Source organism: Rana temporaria, chromosome 2 (genome assembly GCF_905171775.1).
Source record: "Rana temporaria chromosome 2, aRanTem1.1, whole genome shotgun sequence".
NCBI classification, from domain to species: Eukaryota; Metazoa; Chordata; class Amphibia; order Anura; family Ranidae; genus Rana; species Rana temporaria.
In genome coordinates this window covers 11,439,023-11,456,121 of record NC_053490.1, presented here as the reverse complement: position 1 = coordinate 11,456,121, position 17,099 = coordinate 11,439,023, and the positions used below count along the sequence as shown (strand labels likewise).

Sequence of the window (17,099 nt, the reverse complement as noted above, 5' to 3'; positions counted from 1 at the left end):
GGCTGGTGGTGTGTTGTAGGTGTGACACTTACCTCTCACTGGTACAATTACTTGCAGCATGTCCGCGTGTATCGTACCCCACCACAATGCCCCGATTCCGGAGATCAGGAAAACATCTCTGCAGATAGTGGTACATCCCCTGAAGAGAAAACACAGCACAGGTGGTTACAGATCAGGAAACATTGGTGCTGGACTTCAGGGTGAACATGAAGAGCAAAAATCTTTCTACAATGTGTCTGAAGTATTGAGCTTGTGGTGTATCTCTGTGACTGACTACTATACAAGAGCACAAGGCCGTTCATTCAGTAAAGTCAATATTCACTTTGCAAAGTAAATTTCGGTGAAGATGAAGCCGAGTTCACTTTGAATACTTTTCAGTTTTTATTATTAGATCTTATTTTGGACCCATAGACATCATCAATGATTCTCTATGTAATGCAGGCAGATCATGGCTGGTGGGAGGGGTCAGCAGGGCGCTCTATATGGCTTCCTGAAAGCATTCCATCCCCCGGCCCCAGTACTCCTCTCAACAATGATCACACAATGGGCTGGATCTTAGAAATCTTGTATTGCTCATTAAAGCAGAGTTCCGGACACAATTTCACTTTTTAAATATAAATACCCCTGTAATACACAAGCTTAATATATTCTAGTAAAGTTAGTCTGTAAACTAAGGTCCGTTTTGTTAGGTTGTTACAGCATTTAGACACTTTATAAAATAGAAATTGACTGGGGCCATCTTAAGTGTGGGCATCATGAAGCCAGACTGTATGACTTCCTGGATTTCAGCCTTCCAGATCTCGCACATGCTCAGTGCTGCACAAGCAGTGTCAGATCAGGTTTCAGCACCTGTGCTGTCCAAGTCACATGATTCTTTGAGACTGGGGAATGCACAGACTCCTGGAAAGTTACACCCACTACATTCCCAGGAGTCTGTGCGGTGTAGGTTAGGAAGCATTAAGCACCTAGGTGCAGGAAGTGGGAAGATTAACTATTCTGCCTAGCAACAACACTTTGAAGGCATCTAAAAAAAAAAAAAAAAAAAAAAAATTCGTAAAGGACTAATGACATTTTTTTAAAACTACTGATGTAATGTTATATTTATGGGTGGAACTCCACTTTAAAGTGCATTGCATTAGGGCCAGTTCATGCTGGAACACGCCCGGTCTCACGCGGTCCCTCACGTTCTCGTTCATCTGAATGAGCTACGTAACGCACTAAAATGTGCAAAGTGTAGTGCAAATCGCACTACGCCAAACTGCAGAGCAGTGTGATACCATGCGGTTTAGTGACTGCAAAATGCGCTGCATTTGTGAGATGCGCTTGGGTGCCACCAACACATGCGTGGCGTGGGAAATGCGCACCAAACGCCCCTTTCCTGCCCCTGCATTCTGGTATGGACAGACCCTAAAAGAATACGTAAGCCAGAAATCTACTTTATTTCTGTGAGAGCTTGCATCACTTCTCATCTGGTAAAACAGGACAGGAAGTGAGAGGAAGGGGAGGGAGAGGCACCAAACCACAAACAGTGTAGCAAAATGTATTAAATGAGCAATAAAAATAACATAACGTGCATCCACAAGATTCTCAGTATTAAAGTGGTTTTAATGCATTGAAAAGATATGTAAAGGTTAGTTTAAAAAAAAAACAACACATACAAACATGTTATACTTAGGGTGATCACTGTCCCAAACGGCCATTCAGGGACCCCCTTCCCAAAAATCAGCTTGTGCTGTAATGAATCGGAGCACAGCTGGGGCGGCGGATGCGCGCTCTACCCAGAAGAACTGATCACGCCCCCAAAAAAGGCAGCCGCATCGCCACTTTACTCACTGACAGCACTTGTCCTGACTGGCCGAGACCCGTTTGCCTTGTTCCAACGCTGGCTTTACACTGCCCTGCTGTAATTAGACACAAGAGGCGGGATTTGTGATTTCTCCAATCACAAGCAGGGGGCGGGGACTGTGCTCCTCCAGGCATTCCCGGCCAGGACAAGTGCCGCCAGTGAGTAAAGCAGCTATGTGGCGGCCTTTTTTGGGGGCAACAGATAGAGGGGAGAGTGGGTGGCTGTGTCAGCTTCATTTCGGGACACTGTATTGTCCTGGAATGAAGGTGCACGGGACCTGGGACAGACCTGAAAAATGTGGGCAATCCGGGACACGTGGTCACCCTAGTTATACTTACCTCCTCTGTGCAGTGGGTTTTGAACAGAGTGGCCCCGATCTTCCTCTTTTGGGGTCCCTCAGCGGTGCTCCAGGGTGTGCCTTTCCTCCAATCAGCTGTCTGCCAATAATCCACTCCCAGTGCTGAACAGGAAGAGAAAATCTTCCAACATGATCTGAACTTTCTAAAGAATATATAAAGCTGAAGAGAGCAGAAAACTTATGTAGGGAGATTTGTTTAATCTCTGTGTATAATGTGAGGCTGGGTATATGTGAGTGTTTACATCCACTTTAAGGCATGTAGGTAGCTCGTGGGTAACCTCTAGTCCCAATCGGAGCCACTGGGAATACAGGTGTACTGCAGAAGGTAGTATGAGGATCCAGAGAAGACGCCAAGGAGCCACTGCAGGGGGGGGGGGGGTCAGAAGAGCTGTCAGATGCTAGGACGCTTGGACCCATCAGGATGTGAGGAAGGCACTGGCACTAGTACAGCTGAAGCTTCTAGAGGTGCAGATGCCCGCTTGCCTGTGTACAGCTGTGCGTGAGTCTTCACCTGCGCGCACCCGTCGCTAATGTTGGCGTCAAGGAAACCATTTAAACTGTAGCAGTGCTATAAGCCACTGCTGTCTGATCTGCAGCTAGTACCTGTATGGACTCCCGTTAATGGCCTGGCTTGCCTTGACCTTGCTCTGGATTTGTTCTGTCTCCTGTTCATCTGCCTGATTCAATGTTGCCAACCTCGGCTTGTACCCCGATTCTTTGCCTGTCACCTATGCCTGGATCAGACAGTCTGTTGCCGACTTAGCTTGTCTGACCTTGCATCCAGTTACTCTCCAGCTCTGCATGCTACCTAGTCCTTCACTTGCTGACTGTTACCAGTCCTGCTGCACCAGCCATCAACTAGCTGCCCATCAAGCATCTGCCACCTGCTGTTCCAGTGGTGTGACCTGCTCCTGGCGACGCACCTGCTTCTGCCGAAAAATCCTACAGACACTCATACCTCAACGCGTTCTCGTGCCACTGTCCCAACATCAGTGGTCTCAGAGCCAGGGCTGTGTGAGAGACCCCCCCCCCCCCCCCCCATCTACACGTCAGGCTCTGCCACAAGGTACGTGACACAGGAGCGCGCTTCGAAGGCCAAACCACACCTCCTTCGTCAGCCAGAAAACCTCTCTAGAGACGAGCAAAAACCTGACCTGACCACCACTCCACCTAAAACTTAGAAAAAGGTTTGGCTGGCCTATACATATTATGGCAGCCCAATTATCTGAATGGGCTTCCAAGGCACCACAACGGACCAGAAAACGCATAACTTTTCCCTGACAGTGTAGAGCACTGCAATGCAAGTACATGTAAAGGTGCCGTTTTTTAATGCATGAAGATAAAATTTAGAATGAATGGAGCCTTCTGCATGGTGCGTTACTGTGCACAGGTATGAAGGCAGTCTAGGACAGGGTTTGACAAATTTGCTTGGAATCTAGGAGCCAGCTAAAAAAGTTAGGAGCCAGAAAACGCGCCCCGTCCCGACGAGCTTGCGCGCAGAAGCGAACACATACGTGAGCAGCGCCCGCATATGTAAACGGTGTTCAAACCACACATGTGAGGTATCGCCGCGATTGGTAGAGCGAGAGCAATAATTCTAGCCCTAGACCTCCTCTGTAACTCAAAACATGCAACCTGTAGATTTTTTTAAAGGTCGCCTACGGAGATTTTAAAGGGTAAAAGTTTGTCGGCATTCCACGAGCGGACGCAATTTTGAAGCGTGACATGTTGGGTATGAATTTACTCGGCGCAACATTATCTTTCATAATATTAAAAAAAAAAAATGGGGATAACTTTACTGTGGTCTTATTTTTTTAATTAAAAAAAGTGGAATTTTTTCCCCAAAAAGTGCGCTTGTAAGACCGCTGCGCAAATACAACGTGACAGAAAGTATTGCAAAGATGGCCATTTTATTCTCTAGAGTGTTAGGATAAAAAATGTATATAATGTTTGGGGGTTCTAATTAGAGGGAAGAAGATGGCAGTGAAAATAGTGAAAAATTGTGAAAAATTACATTAGAATTGCTGTGTAACTTGTAATGCTTAACTTGTAATACCAACGGCCACCACCAAATGGCGCCAGCTCACACATCTGGTGGTATTAACTTGTAATACCAACGGCTCACCACCAGATGGCACCAGCTCACAAAAAAATGGGTTTTTTTTGCCCACCTTCCAAGCCAAGTCGCCAGGACACCATTTCTAGTCGCCATGGCGACCTGGCGCCTGGGATTTGTCGAGCCCTGGTCTAGGGGGTGGGGTATTTTTTTGCCAGGTGTCTTTATCCTATAAACAGTGCAGTTTATGGTTCTGGACTCTTCCTTTATTCTGTTCTCGTTGGGTTTGTTACTATATAAACACACAAAACTACCTGCGTGGAACAGACCGGTTTTATTTTACGTGCACCAAAACACAACATTTGCAGCACAGAACCGACAAAAGCCGGATATTTAAAAGTGTATAATCTCTGTACAAATCACAATGAGAATTCGGTGGGAGGACGATGAAAAGAACCAAGTCAAACATAAATATAGACCAGTTAGATCCAGAGACATGACAGAGGAGACCGGAGGTAACAAGGCCATAGAAAGGATCGTCTATAAACTGTTCTACTTCTGCTAATCTGTACCGGTAAGAGGAAACGTGATGTGATATAAAGCAGAACTACAGACAGTAGAAGGCCTGGCTTCAGAAACTTCTGCAACACAACCTCTTGGTGGGTCACCGAGACATCCAAAGTTCCAAGTTGGTGAAAATTGCCTTTTCCCATGAACACCTGGGGTTTGTGGTATCCTAGGTCAGCATTTCTCAACCGTGGCCCACTGCCAGGCCGTGCCCCCCTCCTCTCAGACCTCCAGCTTGCACAGTGTCCACAGTGCCTCTCAACTTCTGTCTCGGGGGTCCTCCAGGAGCCCTCGTTCTCCACAGTGCTCCACACACTTCACAGTGCCCCCTACTTTGCCGAAAAACTCCACCCTCCCCCCAATAGTGCCCCCTAAGAGTGTCCCACAGTTCCCTCAAGTCACTCACATTGTCAACCTTCTGGATTGACATTCAGCCCCCTCCAGAGACTTTATCCCCCACAGCCGCCCCAAGCTCCCTCAAGAAACCTACAAGGCCCCCCAAGTCTACTGCAGAGTCCCCCAACCCCCTCCAGAACCTTCATCCCCCACATAGTGCTAATCCAAAGCCTTCCAGAACTTTAATACAAATTATGCATCACCATACTTTTATTGTGGGAGGATAAACTTTAAAAAAAATGTACACAGTTCGGGAACAGATGGTTGTAAAAAGCATTTACTAGGTCCTGGTCTAAAAAAAGGTTGAAAATGATGGACTTGGGGGGACACTGGAGCAGAAGTCTAACAAGGTTGGGGGTGCCTACGATGAAACGTTCATTTATACAACTTTTTATAGGAAAAGGTTCGTCCTCTTCTGGGGTCCCACGGCGGATGTCTCGGCCTCGGGAAGCTCTCTCCTGAGGGGGTTACCTTCAGGCGCGCTCCCGTCTCATACACTCTGCATCCATAAACACAGAGTGCATCTCTCGGTCCCGTCCCCCCCGGTGGGCGCGTCATTAGATTTGGCCGACAGCAGCGTGAGCCAATGGCTGTGCTATCAAACTATCGAATCAACGCTGAGAAGACGCGGAGAAGAGGATGCCGGGGGACGCGCACAGCAGGTGCACGGGCTCAGGAAAAACGTGGGGGGGGGGGGCGTCATTACCAGGTGTTTGCCTAGGATGCAATAAGGTGAAAAAAACAAAGGTCAAAGATGAGCTTTAGACCCCTTTCACACGGGGTCGTTTTGCACGTGCTATTGCGCTAAAAATAGCGCCTGCAAACCGACCTGAAACAGCCGCTGGTGTGTCTCCAGCGTGAAAGCCCCGAGGAGCGGTTCACTAGCAGGATGTAAAAAAAAGTCCTGCTAGCCGCATCTTTGGAGCTGTGTGTACAACGCTGCTCCACCGCTCCTGCCCATTGAAATCAATGGGACACCGCGGCTATACCGCCGGCAAAGCGCCTCTGCAGAGCCGCTTTTTGGTGACCCTTTCTCTGCCCACTAGTGGTCGATTAGCAGAAATAAAATAGGCAGTAAAGCGCCTCTAAAAATAGCGGCGCTTTACCACCGGCACACCTCCCGCCCCAGTTTGAAAGGGGTCATAGAGAAACCAGGCAATAACTCAAAAATGTATAATCACGGACTATGGTCCTTTTTTATCTTTAGAAGGAACATTTGAGGGGTGATCTCCTGACCCAAAGCAAAGTTTGATTCTTACAGTAGACACTTTTAGGTTCCTGTTTGACTCCTATGATCATCTTCACTATACCCAAGGACCCCCAAAACACAGGGTATAAATACTCTACACAGTCCTATGACCACTTCCTCCCCCATCCATGACCTCCGACTGGCCGCCTGGAGGCACCAATGAGGATCAGGGGCTGCTTTGAGAGATAAGAATCTCCCACGTGTTTCTTTATAGAAGATATAAACCCAATCAATAAAATCTCATATGAACTTTAACCCTGACAATGTAAAAGGATTGATACCACTCATCTTTACATACAATACAAATTAAGAAATTCCAGTTCTCCGACTGTTGTACGTGATGACGTCAGCACATCTGGCTCCGCCCTATGGATTTAGTCATTCGATTACATAGTTCAAGAAAAGTCCATCTAGTTCAACCAATAAAAAAAAGGGGGGGGAAATTATATACACACACACCTATAACCCACAGTTGATCCAGAGGGGGGGACAAGACATGAACCAATTTGCTCCACCAGGGGAGAAAAAAAAATCCTTCCCGATCCCAGAGAGGCAATCGGATATTCCCCGGATCAACTTTACCAGTAAATGTCAGTATCCAGTTGTATTATGTACATTTAGGAAATAATCCTGGCCTTTTTTAATCACTTGCCTACCGGGCGGCGGGCACTTCACCCCTTTCTTGCCCAGATACATTTTCAGCTTTCAGCACGGTCATACTCTGAATGACAATTGTGCGGTCATGCAACACTGTACGCAAACAACATTTCTATAATAGCCAGACAGAGCTTCGGTTTGGTGGTATTTAATCACCACTCTGTCTTTTTTTTTTCTAAACAAAAGGGGAAAAAAAAAAAATTGTAAAAAAAAAAAAAAAGTTTTTTCTTTAACTTTTTTTTTTTTGTCATATACTATATTGTCAAAAGTATTGGGACACCTGCCTTTACACGCACATGAACTTTAATGGCATCTTAGTCCGTAGGGGTCAATATTGAGTTGGCCCCGCCCTTTGCAGCTATAACAGCTTCAACTCTTCTGGGAAGGCCGTCCACAAGGTTTAGGAGTGTGTCTATGGGAATGTTTGACCATCCTTCCAGAAGCACAATTGTGAGGTCAGGCACTGATGTTGGACGAGACGGTCTGGCTCCCAGTTGTGGTTAGCATTTTGAATTTTACACGGTGGGGTAGGGGAAGCCAGTGAAGGGATTGGCAGAGAGGAGCAGCAGTCACAGGTCGGTTAGTGAGGTGAATTAAACTAGCAGCAGAATTCATAACAGACGGAAGGGGGGGGGGGGATAGCCTGAGTAAGGCTCTGTTCACACCTAGGCGTATATACGCCTGAAGCGCGACGCCGGAGCAGCCCCGAGACGCTGGAGGGATGATTTTACATTGCCCTCTATGGAGATGGTTCACATCTCCACGCCAAACGCTGTACGCCTGCTGCCTGAAAACAAGTCCCGGACCTTTTTTTCAGGCGGCTTTCGGCATAGGAGATGTGGACCTGGGGGTAAGCTGCATTCACAATCGCGGCGTTTTGTCGCCGCGATTAGGTACGCCAAGGTGTGAATGCAGCCTTAGGGTAGGCCATTAAGGAGATAGTTGCAGTAGTCAAGGCGGGAAATAATGAAGGAGTGAATAAGTTTCTTTCTGGTGTCATTAGTCAGGAAGGGTTGAATTCTAGAGATGTTGCAGAGGTTAAGGTGGCAGGATTTAGCCAGTGATTGGATGTGGGGGCTGAAGGAGAGGTAAGTGTTAAAGCGGTAGTTCCCCCGCCAAAACATTTTTACCCTTAGATTGATGCTCATTTTGTCTAGGGGAATCGGCTAGTTGTTTTAAAATCGACGCTGTACTTACCGTTGTAGAGAGCGATCTTCTCCGTCGCTGGAACTCCCCTTTAAGTTATTCAACAGGTGGGGTCTAGTGAGGGTTTTTTAAGTATGGGGGTAACCAGTGAATGTTTCAGCGGGGAAGGAAAGGTGAGGTTGAAGATGTGGGAAGGAGTTGAGGATAGAGCGTGAAGGTGGTCGCAGTAATTGAGAGAGGACAGGTAGTGAGGTGGGCCATAGAGAGGAATTTATCGACTTCATTGGTGGCAACTGGGCAGAAGGAGGAGAGTATTGAGAGTGGTGTTGGACCTGATGTGTTGGGTAGGGGAGGAATTTGAATGCTGGATCTCTCCTTGCAAATTATGTTGATTTTGCTTTTGAAATGGTTGGCAATTTGTTGAACGGTAAGCAAGTTGGTGGGAGGGGGCAGTGGGGGGGGGTGAAGTGTAGCGCCCTGCTACTTTCATAGCTGGTGCTGCCTTAAGAGGGTGGTCAGAGATTTAGTTGCCTCTGACCGTGTTATTTTTGCCAAATTTGGGCCTCTGTTCCAGCCATGGCTGTACTGTGAGTGACCAGTATTGCTGTCTGGGGTGTTGGTACCACCCCAGACCAAGGGTGGCAGCAGTCGAGTCAGGGCGTATTGGGTGTTTTTCCTCGGCAGCCAATCAGTGGGGGTTGATCGCTTCGCTGAGCATGCTGGGGGAGAGTACTTAAGGGACAGACGTCATTGGTTCGCGGTCGTCGATCGCTGGCATGTCGTCCCACCACCCCTGTGTGTGGTCCTCATGGCCGGGGGTGCGTGTTCAAGTGTTCCTGGCTCCAGGACCACGTTGGTCCGGGGTTGTGATCTACCATGTAGGCCTGCTAGTCAGACTGGGTCTGCAGTTGCAGAGTGGTCCTGTGCTGTCCATCCTGAGGGAGGAGGGTAGTGCTACATAAGGAATTTTTAGGGTAGAAAAGAGCTGACGAGGTTTGGGTGAGAGGGTTTTGATGAGAGTGTTGTAATAGGTTTGTTTTAGCAGTGTGGATGTATTTGTACATGGGGATCATATCCCCCCTTATATATTTGTACATGTGGATCATATCCCCCCTTATATATTTGTACATGGTGATCATATCCCCCCTTATATATTTGTACATGTGGATCATATCCCCCCTTATAGATTTGTACATGTGGATCATATCCCCCCTTATAGATTTGTACATGGTGATCATATCCCCCCTTATATATTTGTACATGTGGATCATATCCCCCCTTATATATTTGTACATGTGGATCATATCCCCCCTTATATATTTGTACATGTGGATCATATCCCCCCTTATATATTTGTACATGGAGATCATATCCCCCCTTATATATTTATACATGGAGATCATATCCCCCCTTATATATTTGTACATGGTGATCATATCCCCCCTTATATATTTGTACATGGTGATCATATCCCCCCTTATATATTTGTACATGTTGATCATATCCCCCCTTATTCTCCTCTTCTCAGGAGTGAATACATTTAGTTCCTCTAATCTTTCCTCATAGCTGAGCTCCTCCATTCCTCTTATCAGTTTGGTTGTCCTTCTCTGCAACCTCATTTAATCCTTTTACATTGCAAGTGTTCACTTTAGAAATCAAAATAAATAATTTTACGCAAAATGCTGCACTATGGAGGCTGCTTTAATTTAAGTTTTGTCTCCTGGCTGCATGATTTTATAATGAGGGGCGGAGGCCATACTTGGTACCAGGACATCAGATCCATTTTCCATGTTCAGCTCTTCTGACCCACTCATGGTAAGCAAGCTTGCCGATTGTTCACAATGTGATTTTATTAGGGCCGAAACAACTAATCGATTAATCGGCACAACTAATCGATTATGAAATTAATCGATTACAATTTTCATAATCGATTAATCGGCCAGTAACATAATGGGGTTAAAACAACTAAAATTAGCCCTTTATAGTACAAAAAAGCAAATCGCTCCTGTAAATATTACTTTCACTGTCCCACAGTAAAAAAAAATCAACCCCTTACAGTAGCGATTATTTGCTCTTTGTACTTATTTTTGTTTTTTTTAACCCCCATTATGTTACTAAACATCTCAGGCCGGGGTCACACCTCTGTTTTTTGGTGATTTTTGCAGAAACACACTACAGTTCATTTACATGGTTTTCCTATGGGACACATTCACATCCATGATTTTTTTTTTCAGCTGCTGCGTATTTGCAAAGGGCGAGGACTTTTTAACGCAAAACGGTGCTATTTTGTTTTTTTTGGTTCAATACACTTCAATGGAGAAGCTGCAGAAAAGCATGGAATGTGTTTTTTTGGCAATTTGTGTTTTGTAATCTGCCCAACAACAAATTGTCCCAAAAAAATGAAAACATGTTATTTTTTTTTTTTTTAAGGCCATTATCCGATTAATCGAAACAATAATCGGCCAACTAATCGATTATGAAAATAATCGTTAGTTGCCGCCTTAGATATTATCACTGCTGATGTTCCTCTGGATACACAGATTGCTGCAGAGTCTGCTGCTTCTTTTCTGGTCGGATGTATTCCAATAACATTTACTTGTATACAGGATTAGTGCCGCACTTCTGAGTTTAATTTAATAAAAGTTTGTGTGAACCAGCAGTAACCAGTTTCCCCCCCCCCCTCCCACACAGGACTTGTAATTACACAACCCAAACACGCTGGGGTCACGCTGTGCTCGTCTCCGCTACATGAAGGCTGCACGCGGCAGGCGGAGTCTGGCGATGTCACTGATCTACAATTTATGGAATGTAAACAAATTCCTCGCTGGAGGAGAGACATGTCAGTGAGAACCGAACCTACTACAGAGCACAAAACACAACACCCCGGGGTGACACGAGGGACCAGGCTCTGCTCTCAGGTTTAGATGCACTCTAAATGTTAAGTGCACTTTAAAACAAAAGCACTTTTATTGTTTTTGCCCCCTTTCCCTGACCTAACCCCTCCCCCCCCCCCCCCTCCACAAATTTTATATACTTTTATTTACCCACACGTTTTGTGTTTTTTTTTTTTTTTTTTTTTTTTTCATTCAAGTTTAAGTTTATTTTCAGAAAAAATAGGATTTTTTGTACTCACCGTAAAATCCTTTTCTCTGAAGTCCATGGACGGACACAGCTCCTTAAATCTTGACAAGTGGGTTATGTTCCCTGTTTACAGGAGAGGACTAGGCAGAAACATGTTAAATAGTTAAATACATGTTACATTAACAGAGTTGAACAGCCCCGCCCAGGGGGCGGTCCCTCCAGACATAACCCTCCTCACTGCAGCTTGCAGCCTCAGTTCGTAACAAGCAGTACAAACCTAAAAAGGAGGGGTGGGAGCTGTGTCCGTCCATGGACTTCAGAGAAAAGGATTTTACGGTGAGTACAAAAAATCCTATTTTCTCTTATTGTCCATGGACGGACACAGCTCCTTAAATCTTGACAAGTGGGACGTCCCCAAGCAGTGTCAAAAAACGAGGGGTGGGAAATATATCAGTAAAAACAATTTTAACTTCACCCCAAAACAAGCAGAGCTCCTCAACGGAGGAGGTGCAACTTTAAACAGCCGCCGGCAAAAACTAGCGGCTGAAAAAAAAACATCATAAGATGCACTCACAGCAACCATGTAAATTCTGGAAAAAGCGTGAACGGACGAGCAAATCGCCGCCTCGCACACCTGTGAGACCGACGCATGATGTCGGGAAAAAAAAAAAACCCAGGAAGCACCAATTGCCCTGGTCGAAAGTGCCGTGACCGGAAAGGGGGGCCCGCCCTTAGGAGCATAGGCCTGTATGACGGCCTGCCCGATCCACCGAGAAATGGTGGTCGACGAGACCGCCAGGCCCTTTTGTGGACCAGACACCGACACAAAAGAGAGTCAGAAGCTCCGAAATGGAGCCGTAGTAGGCTGGTATACCCGCAAAGCGCGTACCACGCCTAAAGTATGAAAGGCCGAAACCTCCTTCGGAAGAAGGGAAGGTCGCGTGCGCACCATCACCTAATCCTTATGGGGGATCAAGCATGGCGGCTTGCAAGACAAGACCGCCAACTCAGAAACCCCTCTAACAGAGGTAAAGGCCACTAAAGGGGCCACCTTCTGAGATAGTGTCAAGAGAAAATCTCTCTGATGTTTCCAAAAGGAAGGTTCCTGAAGAACCGAGAGCACCAGAGTCAAAACTCATGGGGGAAGAGATGGGCCAAGAGGGGAAAGTATATGACAAACCCCTTGCACACAAAAAAAGGGGACCCACCAGGGAACGGGCCGCAAAAAGGCCACTAAAAGAACACAGCCAAGGCTGAAATCTGCCCCCAAACGGTGCTTTAAGCAATTTTTAGATCCAATCCAAGCTTTAAAAACAGCAGGACCCTGGACATTGAAAGTACGCCCGTGGACGTCACTCCATCCCTTCGCACCAAGAGAGGTGCGACGGTAGATCCTCCGGAAGAAGACTACGGTGCCCTGTTGAGATGACCGAGTCAGACAGACCCTGGTCACCTAAAGTCTGGCTTCCAATAACCATGTTAAGCAAGTCAGTGACTGTACAACAGGAGGAAGTATGGGACCTTGAGACAGGAACCTCCTGCCCTGGCAATCGCCAGGGTGCCTCCGCTACCAGGCGCCCGATATCAGCGTACCAAGGACGCCGAGATTAATCTGGAGCGATTAGAATCATCGGGATCTCCTCAGCATCCACTCTGTGGAGCGGCCGAGGAAGCAACTACCATGGAGGAATGGCAAAAAATCACCGATACAGACAACACAGGGCCACCAGCGCGACTGACGCGTCTGTACAAGATCACTAGACCTGGCCACTAACTGACACCCTTGCGGCGAAGACAAGCTGCCAGGAGATCCATGCCATGTGAGGCTCACCTCCTGCAAGGGAGCTGAAACACCCCAAGCACAAAGACCAGTCGCCCTGGTCCAGCATCTGGCGACTCCAGTAGTCTGCCTGCCGGCATACCTGATGGTAGACTGAAGCCACGGCCGTGGCGTTGTCCGGCTGAAACCAGATTGGTCGACCACAAGGAGAAGCATAGCCTGATCGCCTAAAATAGTAGGACAATGAACAGTAGACAGCACCTGGTATTCCCAGGCGGTCTTCCACCAGGCACTAGCCAGGCCCGACCCTGGGTAGCTACCGAGACCAGACACATTCAAGGAGGTGTGGTCATAGGTCCACGCAAGTCCAGCGACTCAGGGCCGACTGGACCCCCCAGTTTTGTGAACCTCCAGGTTCACAACCTGTGAGCTGGCATTCGTCGTAAACACCGACCACTGGAAGGAAGGAACAACTTCCCGGACCGAAGAGTCGGGAATCTCTGTCACCAACTCAGAGAGACTCTGACTAGGTGGCGCACAGGAATCTAATGATTTCAGAGACAAGAGATTTTTACCACCTGGACAGTAGTTCCACTGGAAAACCAGGGTGTGGAACTGGGCATACAGTACCACCTTGAAGGAGGCTACCCACAGACCCTGAACCAGCAGGCGCCCGGAGAGAAGACCGATTGCGTGATGCCAATACCTTCTCCGCAGACTGAAGAGTCTGCAATTTCTCCAGGGGAAGAAGGACCTTTGCCACTGAGGAGTCTGGATCAACACTAGATACTCCAACGCTGAGTCGGAACCTAGCATGCCCATAATTTGAACCCTGGGTCGCACACATGTAGGGCAGGCTTGCTGCCACTGAGCTACACTTTCTGGCCTAAACGTTTAACATCCACCCGAATCTTCGGAGGGTCTGAATGGGAATAACCCATCCACTAGGTCGGAGACAGAAGCTGCTCTCAGAAGAAAGTCTTCAAAGTAGCCAATGAGGCAAAGCCTCGCTGTCCCAACAAAATTCAAATAAGTGCGAGCTCCTAGCTGAAAACCCATGGTGCTGACGCCAGATCAAAAGGGAGGGCCACAGGCTGACAGAGACCCTTCTCTCATCACGAAGCACAGAAAAAAACACTGACATGTGCAAAACGGGACATGCATGTATGCGTCCCTGATGTCCGAGGACGTCAGGACATCCCCCGGATGAAGCGCAGCTACCACCGAACAAATGGATTCCATGCGGAACTACCCGACGTTCACAAAGGTATTTAGGGCCTGAGGCCCATAGAAAACCCCAAAACTCTCGTCCTGCAGGAAAGGTAAAATTACCTTGCAGCTTAGCAAATCCCACACTGCCCAAGGCAGACCGACGTGCCGGGAGGGGAAGACACAAGGACAGAACTTTGTTCTGTGGATAAGAGGAAACCCTATCTAGTACTCCGAAGAGACCACCTCGCAGACCCACTAGTCGGAGAGCAGGGAGGTTTCACTGAATTGTGAACCTGCAAGCCGCCCCTCCCACCTAGAGACAGGGAAGGAAGGCTATATACATTGGCAGGATTTGGGTGCCGGCGTGATCGGCTTATGCACCCAGGGACAGATTAGTCCCCCAGCTGGGCCTTTGACGGCCTGGGAGGGTTGCCCCTAAATAATACACACACATAGTGTGTATGTATATTATGTAGGTGTATGCACACATGTCTTTGGAGGAAACCGGAGTACCCGGAGGAAACCCACACAGACACAGGGAGCGACAATGCAAGCTCCAGGCAGATTGGCGTCAGTGTGCAGATTGGCGTCAGTGTGCAGATTCGAACCAATGACTCTTTTGCTGCCAAGTAATGGAGTTAAGCACTACACCACCGTGTGCATAAAACCATTCTGAAACAGACGCCCTGGATAACAAGGGCGCAGCATTCAATGAAGCATCACAGACCTATATGAGGCCCTGGACCAGCTGGTCCGCTAGGCTAATAACCTCAGGAGAGAGTCGGTGCTCCTCCACTGTCTGGTGCCAAATGCTCACTCTGTGAGTTGTATACAGCACTAGGGGTCAGGACTACTCCAAGATGGCCGCCGAGCGTTCAGAACGCGGCCACAGGAAAAAGGCCAGCACAATGTAAGCTGCGCCATAGCGTGGCTACGACAAAATGGGCGCCAATGGGAGTTTTCAATGTAATTGAAAAATCTCCCAAAAAATAGCGCCAGCGACCACTGAGACCCCAGTGTAGTGGCCACAATAGGCCGCAAGCCAGACCCCAGCATGGTAAACATGGAACGGGTCAGTACTTCGGATCTTCTATCAGTCAGATCCATACAAGTAGGGGTTCCCGCCCGGCGGTGAGGGACTACAAAAGCCCTCAGTGGCTTTTCTCATTCTGCATCTCAGAAATTATCAAAGAAGGGCACAGAAGGAAAAAACCTACACAGCGGTCTGATTTGTGTGATCCAAAAAAGACCGAGCCCTCGGCGGAAACCCAGCTGCACTATGCAGCTTAGGAGAGTCCCTTGCAGCAGTAAAAAGCGCACCCATAAATGCCTTATTCTGCCTTTTTTTTTTTTTTTTTTAACTAGGTACCTAGTCCATGGCTCCATAACAGAGCATTCCCCAGGGGATAACGGGGGAAGGGGGCACTCTTTTACCGCCCGCCCGCAGTCCACCCCCACCCTGGCACAAACTGTGTCCAGGACTAACAATAAAAACTCTGTGGGAATCACAGGTGCTAACACCTGCTGCCACCACCAGCATGTGGGGAAGGACCCAGATACTGACTCCAATATTTACATAGTGTGTATTATAATATGCACACCTGTCCATACAAATAGACAAAAGCTCCTAGAGCCCTATTCAGGGCCTCTCACCCACTTGCTGCGCTGACCAGGGGTAACCAGGGGACTCCCTCAGGAGGAGACTGCCCAGCGCTGCCTGTGAGGAAAAGAACCGTGAGGTAACTTTTGCAGGGACCTGTGGTTAAACAGGAAAAGCCTCATAGGGCTGTTTTATTTAAGGACAAGTCACAGATACAGCATAAAAAGCAAAACCATTACAGGTGTCACCAATCAGTCAGCGTCTGCTGAAGTATAATCATAAACATCTGTGCTCATCACAGGGCTTTTTACCTCACAGGAAAGCCCAATACAAAAAAGAAAAAGCACAGGCCAGATAACACAGTCCCCTCAGGAAGGCCCCCTCCCCCCTGACAGCGGCAATGTTAGAAATGCAGCAAGGGAAAGGAGCAGGGAAGTAAGGGGAAGGGACCCCCGAACCCCAGGAATGCCCAGCTGTACCAACCCACCGAAGCAGGAGGGACTGTACTTACCCGTCCAAGCGAGGACTCGCTGACGCATTCCTGACAGAACTACAACTGCAATGGAGGTAGCTGTCGGCCCGGTCCACTGTGATTGAGGCAACACCACAGCTCAGTCATATGTGGACCTCGGAGCAAAGCTCACCGGCCACCTCAGGAGTCATGAGGTATGGCGTGGCAGACCAAGCCTCTTTGCAAAGGTGTGCCCACGCTTGCTGGTCGGACTGAGTAGACTACAAGGATCTATAATATCCAGCCTGTCTCTCAGCCAACAGTTGAAAGAAGATTCTTCAAGAAAAAGTAAAGTAAAATAAAATACAATTTCTCCTCAGGGCGCTGGGCCCAAAGGGAGCCATACGTCCTTCTCCTTTGCTAGGCAGAACGAAACTGGGGCTGCAAGCTGCAGTGAGGAGGGTTATGTCTGGAGGGACCGCCCCCTGGGCGGGGCTGTTCAACTCTGTTAATGTAACATGTATTTAACTATTTAACATGTTTCTGCCTAGTCCTCTCCTGTAAACAGGGAACATAACCCACTTGTCAAGATTTAAGGAGCTGTGTCCGTCCATGGACAATAAGAGAAAATAAATCAGTACAATGTAATGAACATCAATTAAAATTATTACATTGTGGCATACAGTCAAAAACAACAAGG

At 47.7% G+C, this 17,099-nt stretch overlaps 1 protein-coding gene across 1 annotated transcript in view; it reads right to left on the bottom strand.

Annotated features, from left to right (window-relative positions):
* PGM2L1 (phosphoglucomutase 2 like 1) overlaps nt 1-17,099 on the bottom strand; it is a 153,005-nt gene that overhangs the window by 82,692 nt on the left and 53,214 nt on the right. The window contains exon 3 of the mRNA XM_040339842.1: nt 33-139. Within this exon, the coding sequence (XP_040195776.1) occupies nt 33-139 (107 nt within the window). The remainder of the gene's footprint in view (nt 1-32; nt 140-17,099) is intronic.